Source organism: Silurus meridionalis, chromosome 24, assembly GCF_014805685.1.
Source record: "Silurus meridionalis isolate SWU-2019-XX chromosome 24, ASM1480568v1, whole genome shotgun sequence".
Lineage (NCBI taxonomy): Eukaryota > Metazoa > Chordata > Actinopteri > Siluriformes > Siluridae > Silurus > Silurus meridionalis.
Genome location: NC_060907.1, coordinates 21,253,007 through 21,272,180, shown reverse-complemented (window position 1 = coordinate 21,272,180; position 19,174 = coordinate 21,253,007). Strand labels below are relative to the sequence as shown.

The window sequence follows — 19,174 nt, the reverse complement described above, 5'->3', positions numbered from 1 at the left end:
CCTAACCCTAAATCCTAACCCTAACTCTAATCTCTAACCCCTAAACCTAACCTAACCTAACCCTAACCTAACCCCAAACCTAACCAAAACCTAACCTTAACCCAAACCTAACCCTAACCCCAACCCTCTAACCCCTAACCCTTACCCCTAACCCAACCCTAACCCAGCCTTAACCCTAACCCGACCCTCTAACCCTAACCCTAACCCATACCCCTAAACCTAACCCCAACCCCTGAACCTAACCCTCTTGTTCTTTTTTTTAATCCAAGAACATTAAACATTATTAGTTATCATCAAGTACAATCCAACCTATCTATCGGTGACATCCACTACCAGTTGACATCTAGAGATTAGTGCAGTGACCAAAGCTGAAGCTGAAAGAAGAAGAAGAAGCAGAAGAAGAAGATGATATACACTGGGGCTGTAAAACTTAACGTTATCACAAATTCATTTTAACGGCACAAACTTTTTTTAAAGAGCGATTAATGTAGCATGCACTATTTTTAGTAAAAATATAAATAAATAAATATAAGAGGTGGAATTAAAACACATTTATTCAAGATGTCCTTCTTTACTCAGATATAAAATAAACTTCAACGAAAAATAATTTTTAATCATTGAACATTTGTTTTACTGATGCGCCGAGTCTCAAATCAGCAACAAAATGCTCCATGACGCGCACATCCGACAATTAAAACCGTCCGTGTGGAAACATAGGCAAAGTTATTTTCGGTGTCCTGAAGATTTACGCAATTTAAAACACCATAATGACTTTAAAACTTTTTTTTTTAAATAATTTATATTATTTGTCCATGTTGATTAGAGGATTCAAACTTTAATAGGTACATTTAAATAAATAAAAATGTGCGATTAAGATGAGTTAACTCTATCATGATTAAATATTTTCATCTCCTCCTCCTCCCCTTTCTCTCCTCCCCTCCCTCTCCCTCTCCCTTTTACAGGAAGTCCATATAGCTGATTTCATTCTGCAGAGCATAAAAATTCATGATATTAAAAGATGTAATTTATTTCAATTCAGCAGCATTTAGACAGTTAAAGTACAACAAATATCAGTGTAAACATTTTACATTAGGCATGAATACATGACCTTTAACCCTTCAAACAGCAGAACAAATGCAGTAGAGATCAAACAATGAAAACAGTGTTACAGCACTTTTCCTGCATCGAAATACAGAAATACATTTATATACAGTTAAAAACTGCAACACTCACAGACTCAAAAACTGATAAAGGTCTGAAATAAATAAAGAAATAATAAATACTAACTAACGCTTAAATAGGACAGAAACCCTTTTCAGTGCAAGTCGCATGTTGGTGATGTGTAGCAGATTTCTGCTCTACTCCACTCGATTCCAACCACAGGACCGACTCTGATCTCATAAACAGTGTTGGTGTTGGAGATCCTGCTGTTCCAACACTAATACATCTCACAGAGAAACTCCAGAAATCTCCTGAGGATCTACTCTCCTGTAGATTCATAAAATTATGTTAAAGAAACACTTTATCCTTCATCTGAAACAGGAGGTTTGAGAGAGCATCATGCAGTAAACAGATTTTACACCAAAGAACATCATTACAGCCTGCATGAAGCATCACCTCATTATTTATACAGCGTTTACTTCATAGGTTTATGTTCTGAATGAAAGAAAGAAAGAAAGAAAGAAAGAAAGAAAGAAAGAAAGAAAGAAAGAAAGAAAGAAAGAAAGAAAGAAAGAAAGAAATAGGTTGGATCGATGATAGCAGTGTGTGTGTGTGTGTGTGTGTGTGTGTGTATATACAGAGGAGAGCGAGTAGATAACACACAGTGCTACACTACATCTTTCCTTCGTTCACACTGTACAGTGATGCTGCCGTGTTTTTTACACATCGTAATCAGGAACAGGTGCGTAACTGATTCCTCCAGTGGACGGAGGAGAGGCCTGGAGTGGTAACAGCCAACACAGCACAGAGCCTGCACACATGCACACACACACACACACACACACACACACACACACACACACACACACATCGTGCATATATGCATGAACGATTTTATAAACGTGTTGCACAATAATGAAGCAGTGTGGATTGATCTCAGCTTCAGCATCACAAGTCTCTCTATAAAAGAAAGTTTACGTGTGAATACTGAAATAAATGTGATGTTAAAGAGGAACAGATTCTGTGCAGGACCCTGTTTATCTACAAACAAGCAGAGTCCTGACTGCGATTATTTATATATATATAAATATATATATATATATATATATATATATATATATATATATATATATATATATATATATATATATATAAATAATCACACACACACACACACCGGCCACTTTATTAGGTACACCTGTCCAACTGCTCATTATCGCAAATTTCTAAATCAGCCAATCACATAGCAGCAACTCAATGCATTAAGGCATGTAGACATGGTCAAGACGATCTGCTGCAGTTCAAACCGAGCATGAGAACGGGGAAGAAAGGTGATTTAAGTGACTTTGAACATGTGCATGGTTGTTGGTGCCAGACGGGCTGGTCTGAGTATTTCAGAAACTGCTGATCTACTGGGATATTCATGCACATCCATCTCTAGGGTTTACAGAGAATGGTCCGAAAAAGAGAAAATATCCAGTAAGCAGCAGTTCTGTGGGCGCAAATGTCTTGTTGATGCCAGAGGTCAGAGGAGAATGGCCAGACTGGTTCGAGCTGATAGAAAGGCAACAGTAACTCAAATAACCACTCGCTACAACCAAGGTATTCAGAAGAGCATCACTGAATACAACACGTCGAACCTTGAGGCGGATGGGCTACAGCAGCAGAAGACCACCCCGGGTGCCACACCTGACAGCATAGAACAGGAAACTGAGGCTACAGTTCGCACAGGCTCACCAAAATTGGACAATAGAAGATTGGAAAAACGTTGCCTGGTCTGATGAGTCTTGATTTCTGCTGTGACATTCGGATAGTAGGGTCAGAATTTGGTGTCAACAACATGAAAGCATGGATCCATCCTGCCTTGTATCAACGGTTCAGGCTGGTAGTGGTGGTGTAATGGTGTGGGGGATATTTTCTTGGCACACTTTGGGCCCATTAGTACCAATTGAGCATCGTGTCAACGCCACAGCCTACCTGAGTATTGTTGCTGACCACGTCCATCCCTTTATGACCACAGTGTACCCATCTTCTAATGGCTACTTCCAGCAGGATAACGCGCCATGTCATAAAGCTCTAATCCAATAGAGAACGGGAGATTCGCATCATGGATGTGCAGCCGACAAATCTGCAACAACTGTGTGATGCTATCATGTCAATATGGACCAAAATCTCTGAGGAATGTTTGCAGTACCTTGTTGAATCTATGCCACGAAGGACCCGGTACTAGTAAGGTGTACCTAATAAAGTGGCCGGTGAGTGTAAAATAAAAGACGTGCATTCAAACGGAAACAAAAAGCAACACTTCAAACAAATAAACACAATTACATCTAAAAATAACAAAACATTTTAAAAAGACGTCAAATAAATCACCGCTAGAGGCCGCTCTGGAACTGTTTAAAGCAGGGGTGTCAAACTCAAATTCACAGTGGGCCAAAATAAAAAAGTGGGACGAAGTCACGGGCCAAACTCAATATTTATTGATAAATTGACTGCAATTGTGTATGTTTTCCGTCTCTCCAGATGTGTAATGTTGAACCTTTTCATATGGAAACAAACTATGTAACAACCAAAGTTTATTATTATAAACACGAGAAATTACATTTTAAATAAAACACATCAGTGGTATTCCTTTCTTATTCTCTCTCTCTCTCTCTCTCTCTCTCTCTCTCTCTCTCGCCTTTCAAATTCCTTTATAATGTAAATCTTTTTTTCACAGGGCAACAACACCACAATCAAAATAATAATAATTTCCTTCAATTAAAAAAAAGCAGTCATTCAACTATTAACAGTTCATGCCTTGGAGTAGAAAAAGTGCATAAAGACAACATTCATTCAAGCTCAGTTTATACTCTGATTGGTTAAAGACAGATTCCTGCATCTCTTCTTAGATACAAGTGCATCATGTCTGGGTTTAGGCTCTGAGCTGAGCATCATGTCTGGGTTTAGGCTCTGAGCTGAGCATCATGTCTGGGTTTAGGCTCTGAGCATCATGTCTGGGTTTAGACTCTGAGCTGAGCATCATGTCTGGGTTTAGGCTCTGAGCTGAGCATCATGTCTGGGTTTAGTCTCTGAGCTGAGCATCATGTCTGGGTTTAGGCTCTGAGCTGAGCATCATGTCTGGGTTTAGTCTCTGAGCTGAGCATCATGTCTGGGTTTAGGCTCTGAGCATCATGTCTGGGTTTAGGCTCTGAGCTGAGCATCATGTCTGGGGTTAGACTCTGAGCTGAGCATCATGTCTGGGTTTAGGCTCTGAACTGAGCATCATGTCTGGGTTTAGTCTCTGAGCTGAGCATCATGTCTGGGTTTAGGCTCTGAACTGAGGAAATCCTCAGGATTGAGTGAAGGTGTTCATCAGTGAGACTCCTGAGTGGTGTTTTGTTCATCTCTATTAAAGAGAACAGTTACACACACAGATATGTGCTGGTGAACACAGAGAGGATTTGAGCAGTTTGGACACGGAGTTGGAGCAGTGTGTCGGGGAGGAAACATGGAAACTGTGCAGCACACACAGAGTCGTACTTTGACTTGAGCGTGTCTCTACACTGGAGGTCAATCAGCTCCATTTAGAGGTTGGTTTGTGCGCTTTCCACCTCAACCACAAACGGATTACTGAGCAGATCAAATCTGCATTTCTGGGATTCAAAGTTGGTAACTCTCCGGATAAATTCAGCGCTGAGTACGCTGAGTTTTTCAGCGGTCTCGACTGACGCGCTAACGCAATAACAAAGCATTCTGGGATTTGTAGTATTAGTGGTGTATGCGCTATACACTGGCGGACCAGCACTAATACATATTTGATATGATCTCGCAAGCCAAATAGAATTACACCGCGGGCCAGATTTGGCCTGTGGGCTTGAGTTTGACACCCCTGGTTTAAACTATCGGTATAGATTTTGGCCAAAATCTGACAGTTCCAGCGACCAATTATCAGTGCCAATTAATCAGCAAAAAGAAACTGTACCTCAACTCATCCACCAAATCATCAAACTTGAGATCTTTACCAAACTATAACAAACTCCATAAGTGACCTCATATTCTGTTTTCTGTTCTTATCTTAATTTGTTTTTAATCAAACCATTTTAAAAACCTTCTCCATCTTCTAATGGCTTTTAAACTTTTCCCCATTGTTCATGAAATGATAAGCATGATTGATGCTTATTGATTATGTTTTTCATCTGCATATTTATAACTCTACCAAATATATTCTACTGCTCATTCAGACATCAGGAACATTTCCCTTCACCAGCTCATGTTGTGTGAAGAACAAACTGCATCAAGAGATCATTCTCTTTAAATCTAAACCATCTGCATTCTCCTGTCTTTACTGGTCCCTTCCTCATCCTCATTCAGTAACAATTCTGTAACTGGGTTTAAAAATAAATGTCTGAACTGCAGGTGAGAGCCGAGACCTGTAGATGAGCGAGAAACTGCATTAAACAGTTTGTAAAGAAAAGAAATAAATCCATCCACAACTACTACAAACAGAGAAGCATCTTTAGAGAAATATCCTCATATGTACCTCTTCCAAACACCTCCCTCAGCAGGGCGATTTTGGGTTTCCGTGTGTGTGTCGTGTGAAGCGTTGACCCGCTGTTACCTCTGTCCTTCATCAGTCTGTTTCTCATCTGTTCAATGGGCGTCTCATCTGTTATAATCGACACCAGCTGGAGAACAAATATGATTTATAGCAAAAGTCCATATTTATGCATTTCTTAGTTTTTAAGTGTAAAAAAATTATGTAAAGTGAGAAAGACTTCACAAATAAAAGCCATCATTTCTTTTGATCAGTGAACGAAATAGTAAGTAAATTAACAGAAAAGAATCAAAATCAGATCGTTAATAATCAGATCATCATTAATCAGATAATAATTAGATCAGTATTAATCAGATTATTAATCAGATCAGTATTAATCAGATCAGTATCAATCAGATCAGTATTTATCAGATAAGTATTGATCAGATCATTAATCAGATCAGTATTAATCAGATTGTTCATCAGATCAGTATTAATCAGATAATAATCAGATAATAATCAGATCAGTATCAATCAGATCAGTATTAATCAGATCATTAATCAGATCAGTATCAATCAGATCAGTATTAATCAGATCATTATTAATCAGATCAGTATTAATCAGATTGTTCATCAGATCAGTAATAATCAGATCAGTATTAATCAGATCAGTATTAATCAGATCATTATTAATCAGATCAGTATCAATCAGATCATTAATCAGATCAGTATTAATCAGATCAGTATTAATCAGATCATTAATTAGATAATTAATCAGATCAGTATTAATCAGATCATTAATCAGATCAGTATCAATCAGATAATAATCAGATCAGTATCAATCAGATCAGTATTAATCAGATCAGTATTAATAAGATCATTAATCAGATCAGTATTAAACAGATCATTAATCAGATCAGTATTAATCAGATCATTAATCAGATCAGTATTAATCAGATCAGTATTAATTCGATCATTAATCAGATCAGTATTATTCAGATCATTAATCAGATCAGTATTAATCAGATCAGTATTATTCAGATCATTAATCTGGTCCGTTTTAATCAGATCATTAATCAGATCAGTATTAATCAGATCAGTATTATTCAGATCATTAATCAGGTCAGTATTAATCAGATCATTAATATGATCAGTATTAATCAGATCATTAATCAGGTCAGTATTAATTTGATCATTAATCAGATCAGTATTAATTTGATCATTAATCAGATCAGTATTAATAAGATCATTAATCAGATCAGTATTAATCAGATCAGTATTAATTTGATCATTAATCAGATCAGTATTAATTAGATCAGTATTAATCAGATCATTAATCAGATCAGTATTAATTCGATCATTAATCAGATCAGTATTAATCAGATCATTAATCAGATCAGTATTAATCAGATCAGTATTATTCAGATCATTAATCAGGTCAGTATTAATCAGATCATTAATATGATCAGTATTAATCAGATTATTAATCAGATCAGTATTAATCAGATCATTAATCAGATCAGTATTAATCAGATCATTAATCAGATCAGTATAATCAGATCAGTATGAACCGTCTGCCTGCTGAACACCATCAGTTCCTCTGTTTTCACTTACACACAGTGTAAGGAATGAAGGAACTCAGCAGGTAGTTTGTTTTAAATATCTTGGAGAACTAAGCACAGCTCTTCTGTGGATGGAGGCTCCTCAAAGCTTCTGTCTATTTATGTAATCTCAGACAGACTCACTTCCAGCACTCCTTGTTCTTCTCTACACTGAAGATAGTTCTTCATGGCATTGGCTGTTTGTTGGAGGTTGTTGTCCAGCTGCAGAATGTATTCAGGGACAATCAGACACCTCCCTGATGGTTCTGCATGATGGAGAAGTATCAGCCTGTATTTCTCAGCATTGAGGACACCATTAATCCTGAACACATCTCCAACTCCATCTGCAGCTCCAAACTTGAAAGTAACCTCCACCATGTTTCACTTATCATTGTTTCACTCTTCAGACCTTCAGCAAACATCTCGCCTCCTCTTACCACAAATATTTCAGATTTTCTGAATGTTCTGCCCCAGTTCCTCTGTTTTTGTGTAGAGTGGAGACACCAAGCCTTGTTTCCTCATCGGCTTTATCTCCACAATTCTTCAATGAAGATCACTTCTGCTTAGACTTCGTCTTACAGTAGATAGGTGCACCTGGGTTCTGGAGTGGTTTCCTCCAGTTCTTTGCTGATGACACTGCTGGACATCTTCTGATGATGAAGGGAAGTGAGCATGAGGTCTTTCATCCTTTGCATTAAGTTTCCTTTTTTTTTATCACTGGGTTTCAACCAACAGATGCAATTGATGATCATCAGCATCTACTAGGTGAAATTTTTTCATCATACATCTGATTCTGATGCTACAAAACGACTTGCTAATTGTACAAAGTGTGTAAGAGTGAGAACTGAAAGTCAAACGGTTCTGTTCATTTACTTCCTGTTTATTAAACTGATAAATATAAACAATGTGTGAAAGTGTGTGTGTGTGTGTGTGTGTGTGTGTGTGTGTATGATTCCCTTATTATAAGATGTAAGGTAAGATTCTGATGTAAGGTTACACACCTGATCATAAAATATCATCAGGACAAAAACTCCGAAGAGAATGGACTCCACTAACAGGATGATGTAATGCGCTCTGGATGGACAAGACGTTCATCACAAAAAGCAGGAAACAGAATAATAAAAACATTGTACAGCTTTACATCACATACAACATAAACCTTAATCACTATTTGAACCTTTTCTGTGCCGTTCGGAAAGTTTAAATAAATCAATAAATCAATAAGATCAGGTTTATTGTGCTGTGTGTGATCACATCCTAAACAGATTGCTTGCTTACACTATTAGATGTTTGCTGGGAACTTCCTCTCCTCCTACTTCTCCATCTCCATCTCCATCTCCCTCAGTCCGTATCCTCCACACCCAGGCTGAGACCACCAGGGCCATGGAGTACAGACTGGCCATGCCTTCAGAGAAATCAGAGACTAGGAGTTTAGAGTCTGCTCACTAACAGCTGGTTTCATCATGGACATGAATGAAAGTGATTTTTATGTTAAAATGTTTTTTGTGTTGGTTCTTCATATTAGTTATTTATACTTACACTCACTGGTCACTTTAATAGGAACACCCGCTCAATGTAAAGATCATAAAGATACAGATCAAGAGCTTCAGTTCATCTTCATCAGTCCAGTTTAGTGAGTCTATGATCATGAGAGTTTCACATTCCTGTTCTTTACTGACCTGATGAGGAACCTGGTGTGGTCTGCTGTTATTCATCCATCTTGAGGCTACAGTGAGGGTTAGAGCCATTTTCTGCTTTAGTGTTTTATTTTTATTTAACATGGAGTTTTTCACCCACAGAACTGCTGCTCACCCAGGTGTCTACAGACTAAAACCCCTGCAGCTTCTGAATAACTCCATAATGCCACAGTCCCAGAGATCAGACCTTTTCTTCATTCTGATGTTTGATCATAAGCTCCTAATCCGGATCTGTATGATCGTCATGAGCAGGTGTTACAGCAGAGGTACATTAGGTGTGTCATTAGTCGAAGTCACTCTGGTTTTGGACCCGAACTCTAACCCAGATTGTGATTTTCAGTTCAAGTCGTTCACTTCCATAGACATGAAAACATTTATAATATCTAATCATCTCTACTTTCTGTTCTCCTGTAAACAAATCAGCAGAGTAACAGAAGTAAAGGAAGTCAGAAAGCCGTCACACTCACCAGTGTAAAAGAGAAATTGGATGAAGTACTTCTGGTTGAGTTCTCCAACACAATTATTAATCCTACAGATCATTAGAGCAAACATTCACACACACACACACACACACACACACACACACACACACACACACACACACACACCAATACATACAGTGAGTCATGGAGAAAGAGAAAGAGAGTAGAAGAAGAAGAGAGAGAGAGAGAGAGAGAGAGAAATAGAGAGAGAGAGAGAAGAGAGAGAGAGAGAGAGAGAGAGAGAGAGAGAAATAGAGAGAGAGAGAGAGAGAGAGAGAGAGAGAGAGAGAGAGAGAGAGAGAGAGAGACTGACCAGGGGCAGTGGTGGTCCATGCGTCTGATGCAGCGTTGACACACTCGGCAGTGATGAGCTCGAGGAGGACGATACGTTTCACAGCGACTACACACAGTCCAGCCTTCACAACCCTTCACAACACAACAGCACCACTTTTAAACCACTCGACAAAAAACACCTGATTCACTGAACAATGAGGAAAAAACTCACCAAGCACCACACTTGTTTACAATTATGAAAGATTTATTTTATAATAATATCCTGAGTTAATATTTTACTCAGAACTTATTTTATGGACATGTTGGTTTATTAATTATTTCTTACATTACCCACAATGCCCTTCAGTTTTTTTCATTTAGCTCTTGCTCACTTGTTCTTGTATACTTTCAAAACTGCAACTTCCATTATGTTGTAACTAATACTAGGGTTTAACTGATTCATCAGCCATCTGCAATTAAATCGATGCCTACAGCTGATTGCTGAAACTATGAGTAAAACTCCATACTGGTAGTTTTTCCAGGTTGCGTTATACAGTATGAGAGCGGCCTCTAGAGGTAAATCACTGAAGTGTTTTTATTTATTTGGAATGTTACGTTTTGTTTCAGTTTGAATGTGTGTCTTATTTTCCTCAATATTTATTCATATAATTAATATATTCACATTTATTACATTTAGCACGTTCATTACTATTTTACATGTTTTTGAAAATTTTTATATCCAGTATCCATTTTAAAAACTATCGTTTGATTAATCGCTTATCAGCGAGTACGATCCAAATTATCTATCAGTATCTGTAACATCCACTATCGCTCAAACTCTACTTAACAACCCCTATTCCACAAATGTTGAGACACTGTGCAAACTGTTAATAAAACAGAATGCAATGATGTGCAAATCCAATAATTCCACAATAGAACATAGAAAAAATATCAAAGGTCTAAACTGAGAAAATGTTACATTTTATTTTTATTTTAAAATTTTTTTTTTTTTTTTTTACTATTTTAAGGGAAAATGAAGTCATTTTGAAACGAATAGCTGCAACACGACGGAGGGACGGGGCAATAAAAAGTCCGGGAAAGGTCTGGAAAAAGTAAGTTGAAAGGCAGAGACTCTCAGAAGATAAAGGTGGGCGGAGCTTCAACATTCTGTGAAAAAATGTCAACAAAGTTCAGAATAATCTTCCTCAGTTTAAACTTTTGGTTGGTTTTCTATGTTTTATTGTGAAAAACATTGATTCATGAGATTTGCAAATCCTTGCATTGTGTTTTTATTTACACTGTACAGTGTCCCAACTTTTATTTCTCCATACAATTTCACCTTTATGAATTAAAGCATCTCTCATCGAAAACTCACTAACCCTGATCTCCAGTAATCACGTGTCTTACAGGAATAATAATAATTCAATATTACTAAAAAGCAATAAAACAGAAGACAAACAGAAAGCAGAGCGAAGGCTGGAGTTTGCTGCTGAATGCTTTTGGATTTATTAAACAGTAAAGTTTCTCACCCGTTCATTCTCATTCACTCGACTAGACTGGGACCTCAAATCTGAGAAATCAATAGCTGTCTCAGGAAGAGGAACCATGCCTGAGGGAGAGACAACAACAGCGTTTCTACAACAGTGTTTTAATAACACGTTAAAAATGTTTAAAAATCTACAATTATGAGTTTAAAGTTGTAGACAGGGGCGCCGTTAGGGGGGGTGCAGAGTATGCCAGGCATATGGGCCCAAGAGAACGCTAGGGGACCTCACAATCATCAATTAAAATGTTTCCAATTATTATTTTTTTTAATCGTACATACACACATATATTTTAAATAATAACACTGTGGTGAAATAAAATAAATTCCCTGTAAATAAAATTAAACTATTTTAACTTTATTATTAATAATATAACATTGTGTGTATATATATATATATGGGCCCAAATTTCTGTCTTGCATACCCCCCTTAAAACTGTTAATTGCACCCCTGGTTGTAGAAATATAAGAATAAACTCAAAACATGATGAGAATAAATCTGTAGCATTGAGAGAATAAAGTCCAGCTGCCACAGCGTGCCGGACCGTGGCTGAGGTTCTGATGATGTCTGAACTATCGATATCAGTGGAGTCGAACACTGGTCCCAATCTCACGGCACAAAACAGCCAATTTCCTCAGTGTCTGATTTTTACTAAAGAATAAAATTAAGTTTTTTACAGAACCGCTGCAGCGTCTGTTAACTGATTAGAACTTCGTGCTGATGCACCAAAACACAATTTATTTATTGTTGAATATTAACCTACAGTAGAATTTAACCAAATTTCCCACATCTTGGGGGATTCCAAGATGGCGCCGGTGAGGTCGGCTGCCGTCACGACTGCTCCGGCTACGCTTTCTCTTTTTTTGTTTATTTTATACTTTTATTTAAGTAGTTACACTTCCATCTACACAAGATGGACATCATTAGATATGACAGAGACACTCTTTTATCTATTGGTGTACAATGCACTCACCTTTCGCCATTTTTAAACCCAGACCCATGCTGGCCGAGAGAGATCCTGAGGGAGAACAAAGGACGTGACCCGTACCGGCGTCCACGAGGGAAACTAAACACCTTTTACCGTTGTCCCCTCATGTTTTAAACAGTCCACCATTGTTCCTGTCCCGAAGAAACCCCAGCCCGCCTGCCTTATTGACTACCGCCCTGTAGCTCAAACCTCAGTAGTGATGAAGTGCTTCGAGAGACTGGTCAGAGACTTCATCACTGCATCACTACCAGACACACTGGACCCATTACAGTTTGCGTACCGTCAGAACCGTTCTACTGAGGACACCATTGCTCATCTCCTCCACACCACGATGAGCCACCTGGACCAAAGAAACGGGAATTATGCAAAGATGTTGTTCGTGGACTACAGTTCAGCGTTTAACACCATAATTCCCTCCACACTCACCTCTAAGTTGGAGGTCCTGGGACTCAGCCTGCCACTGTGTCAATGGATCTATAACTTCCTGACAGACAGACCACAAGCCGTACGGGTGGGAAAACACACCTCATCCACCCTCACCCTCAGCACTGGAGCTCCCCAGGGTTGTGTTCTGAGCCCCCTGCTGTACTCGCTGTACACATATGACTGTGTGGCCACATCCAACTCCACCACCATCATCAAGTTTGCTGACGACACTGTTGTGGTGGGCCGGATCTCCAACAATGACGAGACGGCCTACCTACAGGAGGTTAAAAACCTGGAGAGATGGTGCCAGGAGAACAACCTTCTCCTGAACGTCAGCAAAACTAAGGAGTTGATCATTGACTTCAGCACAAAGCGGGAGCGGTCATACCAACTGCTAAACATCTGCGGGACTCCAGTGGAAAGAGTGGACAGTTTCCGGTACTTGGGTGTTCACATCACACAGGATCTGTCTTGGTCCTGTGACACTAACACCCTGGTGAAGAAGGCCCGGCAGCGTCTGTACCATCTGAGACGCTTAAGGGACTTTAAACTACCCTCTCAGGTGCTTAAGACTTTCAACACCTGCACCATTGTGAGCGTTCTGACGGGTAGCATCACTTCCTGGTTCAGGAACAGCACCATGCAGGACAGACGAGCCCTCCAGAGGGTGGTGCCTTCAGCTGAACGTACCATCCACACCGAGCTCCCTGACCTGCAGGACATCTACAGCACGCGGTGCAGGACCAGAGCCAGGAAGATTGTGAAGGACCTCAGCCATCCCAAGAATGGACTCTTTTCTTTGTTGCGTTCAGGGAAACGTTTCCGCTCCCTGAAAGCGAACACAGAGAGAATGAGGAGGAGCTTCTTCCCGCAGGCCATTCGGTGTTTAAACCAGGAAACACCCAGGATCTAAAAGCTGGTCCTCTCTCCATCATCAGACCTTTTTCCCTGCACATATCTCAGTTTTCGTGCTACGACACTTTAAACTCTGGACTTGCACAGCAAAGTGCACTTTATATTTATTTATTTTATACCACACCATTCTGCACACGGACACTTTATGGACACTCTATACCGCACACGGACACTTACGGGCCCTTACACCACACCATACTGCACACGGACACTTTATGGACAACCCACCACTAAAATTGTCTATTGTTTACACTTTGGTACACATTGTTTACTGTTTCACTGTCTACTGCCATAAGAATATTCTTTGTATATACATTTTTGTCTTTGTTTACATACCTATCTTTATATATCCTTTATACCTTATATTTTATTTTATATAGTTTTTATACTTTATTTATCTGCTTTTTTTTTTTCTTTCTCCCCACCCTATTCCCCTCTTGCCGGACCGTCGTATAAAGCATTTCACTGCATGTCGTACCCTGTATGTATGTGTATGTGATGAATAAAATTTGATTTGATTTAATTTATCCTTTACAAAACAGCAAAACATTTCAAGCAATTCTGTGATTTTTCTCAAAATATTACCACTTTAATCTCATATGGCTAAAATGTATTTTTGTTTGTTTTCGACTTTATTCTCATAATCTTAGAACCCAGTCATTATAGTTACACAACTCAGGCTACTGTTGGCTGAAGGAGGAGAAGGAGAGGAGGAAGACGTCTACAGAGACAGCAGGGAAAGGAGAAGTGGAGGAGAGTGGAGGTTCGGGTTGGTACTTTAAATGTTGGTACTATGACTGGTAAAGGGAGAGAGGGAGCTGATATGATGGAGAGGAGAAAGGTAGAGATGTTGTGTGTTCAGGAGACCAAGTTGAAAGGGAGTAAGAGCAGGAACATTGGAGGTGTTTAAACTTTTCTATCATGGTGTGGATGGAAAGAGAAATGGTGTAGGGGGGATTCTGAAGGAAGAGTACAGTAAGACCTGAGATGTTGTATGGTTTAGAGACAGTGGCACTGAGTTTAAGACAGGAGGTGGAGCTGGAGGTAGCAGAGCTGAAGATGTTGAGATGTTCATTGGGAGTGATGAGGATGGACAGGTTTAGAAATGAGTTTATTAGAGGGACAGTGCATGTAGGACGTTTTGGAGACAGTACCCGATTGAACCCTACACTAACCCTAACACTGAACCTTACCCTGTCCCCTAACTCTGACCCTGACCCTTATTCTGACCCCCTGATTTGAGAAGCCAAAAGAAGATTTCTCGATTTTTTTTTTTTTTTAAAGTAGCACTAAAACTGTCGTAAATTTCTCATATACATTCTCAATAATATATTTCTCAATATCTTGTTATATTTTTCTATAAACTACGAAATTTCCGGGGATTAAATATGTTTCCATTAAATACGTCTCTATTAGAACCAAAACAAATCACACTAACTGATTAAAATTCAAATCAAAGTTAGCGCTATTGATTATCATTTTCACACGTGCACAAAACGAATCATATTTCTGCAGAGTGAACAGAAACAGTGACATTGCGCTAGCTCTAGTTTCTTTTTTATACCCCTGGCATTGTTGTGCATGTTTTCAAGTTTAATAATAAAATTTTTAAATGCACTCAAAGTACGAGTCGGAGACTAAACACACTTATGACCACCACTTAACACGTTCCTGAGGGAACTCTCTTCCGCTCATAAAAGTATTAAATACTGAAAGCCCTTAAACAAAATCTTTCCGTACAAATACATGTACCGTTACACCTCTGTACCCTACACTACCCTACTGTTCCCTACACTGTACCCTACACGGAACCCTACACTACCCTACTGTTCCCTACACTGTACCCTACAGGGAACCCTACACTACCCTACTGTTCCCTACACTGTACCCTTCATGGAACCCTACACTACCCTACTGTTCCCTACACGGAACCCTACACTACCCTACTGTTCCCTACACGGAACCCTACACTACCCTACTGTTCCCTACACTGTACCCTACACTGTAACCTACACGGAACCCTACAGTTCCCTACACTACCCTACTGTTCCCTACACTGTAACCTACACGGAACCCTACACTACCCTACTGTTTCCTACACTGTACCCTACAGGGAACCCTACACTACCCTACTGTTCCCTACACTGTACCCTTCATGGAACCCTACACTACCCTACTGTTCTCTACACGGAACCCTACACTACCCTACTGTTCCCTACACTGTACCCTACATGGAACCCTACACTACCCTACTGTTTCCTACACAGAACCCTACACTACCCTACACTGTGCCCTACACTACCCTACTGTTCCCTACGGAACCCTACACTACCCTACTGTTCCCTACACTGTACCCTACATGGAACCCTACACTACCCTACTGTTTCCTACACAGAACCCTACACTACCCTACACTGTACCCTACACTACCCTACTGTTCCCTACACGGAACCCTACACTACCCTACTGTTCCCTACACTGTATCCTACACGGAACCCTACAGTACCCTACACTACCCTACTGTTCCCTACACTGTACCCTACACGGAACCCTACACTACCCTACTGTTCCCTACACTGTACCCTACACGGAACCCTACAGTACCCTACACTACCCTACTGTTCCCTACACTGTACCCTACTGTACATTTACAGTATTTTCAGAGCAAATTACATTTAGAGGTTGACCAATTCACTGGTTTTGCAGATCAATAAGCACCTATATTTCTAAATCCATAGCGGTTGTGTTATACAGTAGATAGAGCGGCAGTTCATCAAAATTTTTGCCCCTGGTTACGAACAAAATTTCGGGATACGAACGTCGCGCACCAAAAAATCGCAGGCAAGTTGGTTCTTTTCGTATCGCCACCCGCGCTCTCTCACGCAGTTTGTCACATCAGTAAGTGTCCTGTGTACCTAGCGAGAGCATTGTCTCAGCGTTCCTGTTAACACTGTGTCTTTATTTCGTTAATATTCATTAATATTCTATAATATATAATAATATATAAATAATTTAATATAATAAGATTCTCCTTCCCAACAATTCCTCTCCCTCCTCCCCCTTCTACAAACGTCGTCTCCATCATGCCCGCAGCGAGTCTTCTCAAAGGGAAAGTACCCAGTAAAGATAATGTTTTCCTTTTTTATATGGTATGATTTCAATATAACATGTTAAAAGTAAATAATATTAGTGAATATTGGCTTTATGTTTATTTTTAAAGTATCTTTTTGGTTGTCTAGAACGAATTACAAGTTTTTGTTCATTCTTATGAGGAAATTGGTATCGGGATACGAACTTTTTAGGTTACGAATAAAGTACCGGAATGAATTAAATTCGTAACCCGAGGTTCCACTGTATATATTAATAGAATTTATATATTTATATTTATTTCATTAAGCACATTTTCATAATTCTGTAGTGTGATTCATAAGAGAAAATAAAATCTCACTTGTATCTTACCGTGCACTCCTGACCAAATTCACTTGGGATGTGACTTCTGCTAAGACTGCCTTCTACAAGGAAAAGCTCAAGGCCTCTGCACAAGATCCTCATAAGATCCACAACATCTCTTCACTACTCAACCCCCTGCTCCACCTGCTCCATCCTCCCTAACTGCTGAAGACTTTGCCTCCTTCTATGATGAGAAGATTGAGGAAATCTGCCAGACCTTCACTTCCTCTCTGACTATGACTACATTACAGTCAGGAATCTCCTACTCTTCACTATCAAGTTTCTCAACCGTAGCGCAAGTCATCCAATCCTGCCCTCTGGATCCAATCTAATCAAATATCCTTCAGACCATCTCACAAGATCTCCTGCCCATCTTCACAATCATCAATGGGTCCTTAACATCTGACTATTGCCCACTAGCTTCAAGCAAGCAAGGGTCATTCCCATCTTGAAGAAACCTGCTCTGGATCCATCAGACATTCAATTCATGTTTATTTGTATTGAGCTTTTAATAATGAACATCGTCTCAGAGCAGCTTTACACAGATAATGTGGAGATAAAAATGAAGATGTTCTTTATAAGTGTAAGTTTGTCCCTGATGAACAAGTCGGTGGAGACTGTGGTGAAGAAAAAACTCCCTGAGATGCAGAAGGAAGAAACCTTGAGAGAAACCAGACTCAAGAGTGAACCTCATCCTCATCTGGGTTCCACCGAATGTCCATTTATTACAGATAAACGATGTTGAGGTGCAGTGATGGAGATCAGAGCAAACTGTAGTCCTGAGTCAGTGTAGCAGACTGTTGATATTAACTACAGTCCAAATCCTCAAAGCTCCTGATCTTACTCCAGAATTCCATGGATCTCCAGGGCGTAAATGAGAAACAGCCCAAGCTGCACAGAGTCGCCTCCAATCAAAGAGAACATCATCCAGAGGCAGACCAGGATGAAGTGGGCAGATCCGAGGAGAGAAGTAGGAACAGTGATCACTGGAACCTTAGGAGCATGTTTAACTCGACAAAGAGAGAGAGAGAGAGAGAGAGAGAGAGAGAGAGAGAGGGGATTGGTCACAACATCAACATCTACAGACTGGTATCACTTCTCTCCTTTCTTTCTAAATCTGTCTATCTCTCACAAAACAACCTCCATGATCCGAACCAGTCTGGGTTCAAAGCGGCACATTCCACAGAGACGGCCCTTTTGGCTGTTTCTGAGAAACTGCATGCTGCTCGATCAGCCAAGCTGTCATCTGTACTTATCTTCCTGGACCTTTCAGCAGCATTAGACACAGTCAACCACAAGACTCTTTTGTCAACCCTCAAGAGCCTTGGTATCTGCGGAACAGCATGGGAATGGTTTGCTTCCTACCTGGAAGGTCGCTCATACCAGGTAACATGGAGGGGATCCACATCTGTCCCATGCAGACTCACTAATGTTATCCCACAAGGCTCGGTACTTGGTCCCCTCCTTTTCTCCCTTTCTTTTCTTTACCTCCCTCAGATACCACAGCTTCTGCTCGTGTCTCGGCATGCTTGGTGGACATATCTTCATGGATGAGTGCTCATCAACTAAAATTCAACTGCAACTAAACAGAACTGGTCAACCCAGGTGATTCATCTCCAGGTCAGGATCTCGAATAACTCATGACCCTCTGCTCGTCCCTTCAGCCACTGCTCGTAACCTTGGGGAAACTATGGACAATCAACTGTCCTTCTCACATGTTGCTAATGTGTCTCGTTCCTAGCGATTTCTTCTCTACAACATCAGAAAGATTTGATCATTTCTGTCCACACAGGCTGCCCAGGTGCTTGTTCAGTCTCTCGTGATTTCGAGACTGGACTGCTGCAGCTCTCTGCTGGTAGGTCTTCCCCTAAACGCTATTCATCCACTGCAAACGATCCAAAATGCAGCTCTAAACAGAGTTATAGTCTGATTTATATAACGTGATAAAACTCAAAGTACTTTTGTACGTCGCTCTGGACACGGACGTCTGATAAATACCACAAATGTGAATGTAATAAAGTTCAGTATTATTTTACATGGAGAGTTTTTTTATCCAGAATCAATTTTAAATAAGAATCGGTTGATTAATCGGTTATCCGCGAGTACGATCCAAACTCGCTA

The 19,174-nt window shown here is 39.9% G+C and overlaps 1 protein-coding gene across 2 annotated transcripts in view; it reads right to left on the bottom strand.

The window, feature by feature from the left end:
• Positions 1-1,006: 1,006 nt before the first annotated feature.
• The window catches only part of zgc:77880 (zf-DHHC domain-containing protein), a 22,626-nt gene continuing 4,458 nt past the window's right edge, over positions 1,007-19,174 (bottom strand). The window contains exons 4-10 of one of the 2 annotated variants that reach the window (XM_046837784.1): positions 11,260-11,339; positions 9,771-9,883; positions 9,443-9,504; positions 8,557-8,683; positions 8,280-8,352; positions 5,684-5,828; positions 1,007-1,972 (exon numbers count right to left, since the gene is read on the bottom strand). In XM_046837784.1, coding sequence (XP_046693740.1) covers positions 1,881-1,972; positions 5,684-5,828; positions 8,280-8,352; positions 8,557-8,683; positions 9,443-9,504; positions 9,771-9,883; positions 11,260-11,339 — 692 coding nt within the window. In that variant the 3' untranslated portion in view covers positions 1,007-1,880. Of the gene's footprint in view, positions 1,973-5,683; positions 5,829-7,422; positions 7,929-8,279; positions 8,353-8,556; positions 8,684-9,442; positions 9,505-9,770; positions 9,884-11,259; positions 11,340-19,174 lie in introns of those variants that run through there. The other variant, XR_006924184.1, reaches the window with a different exon arrangement.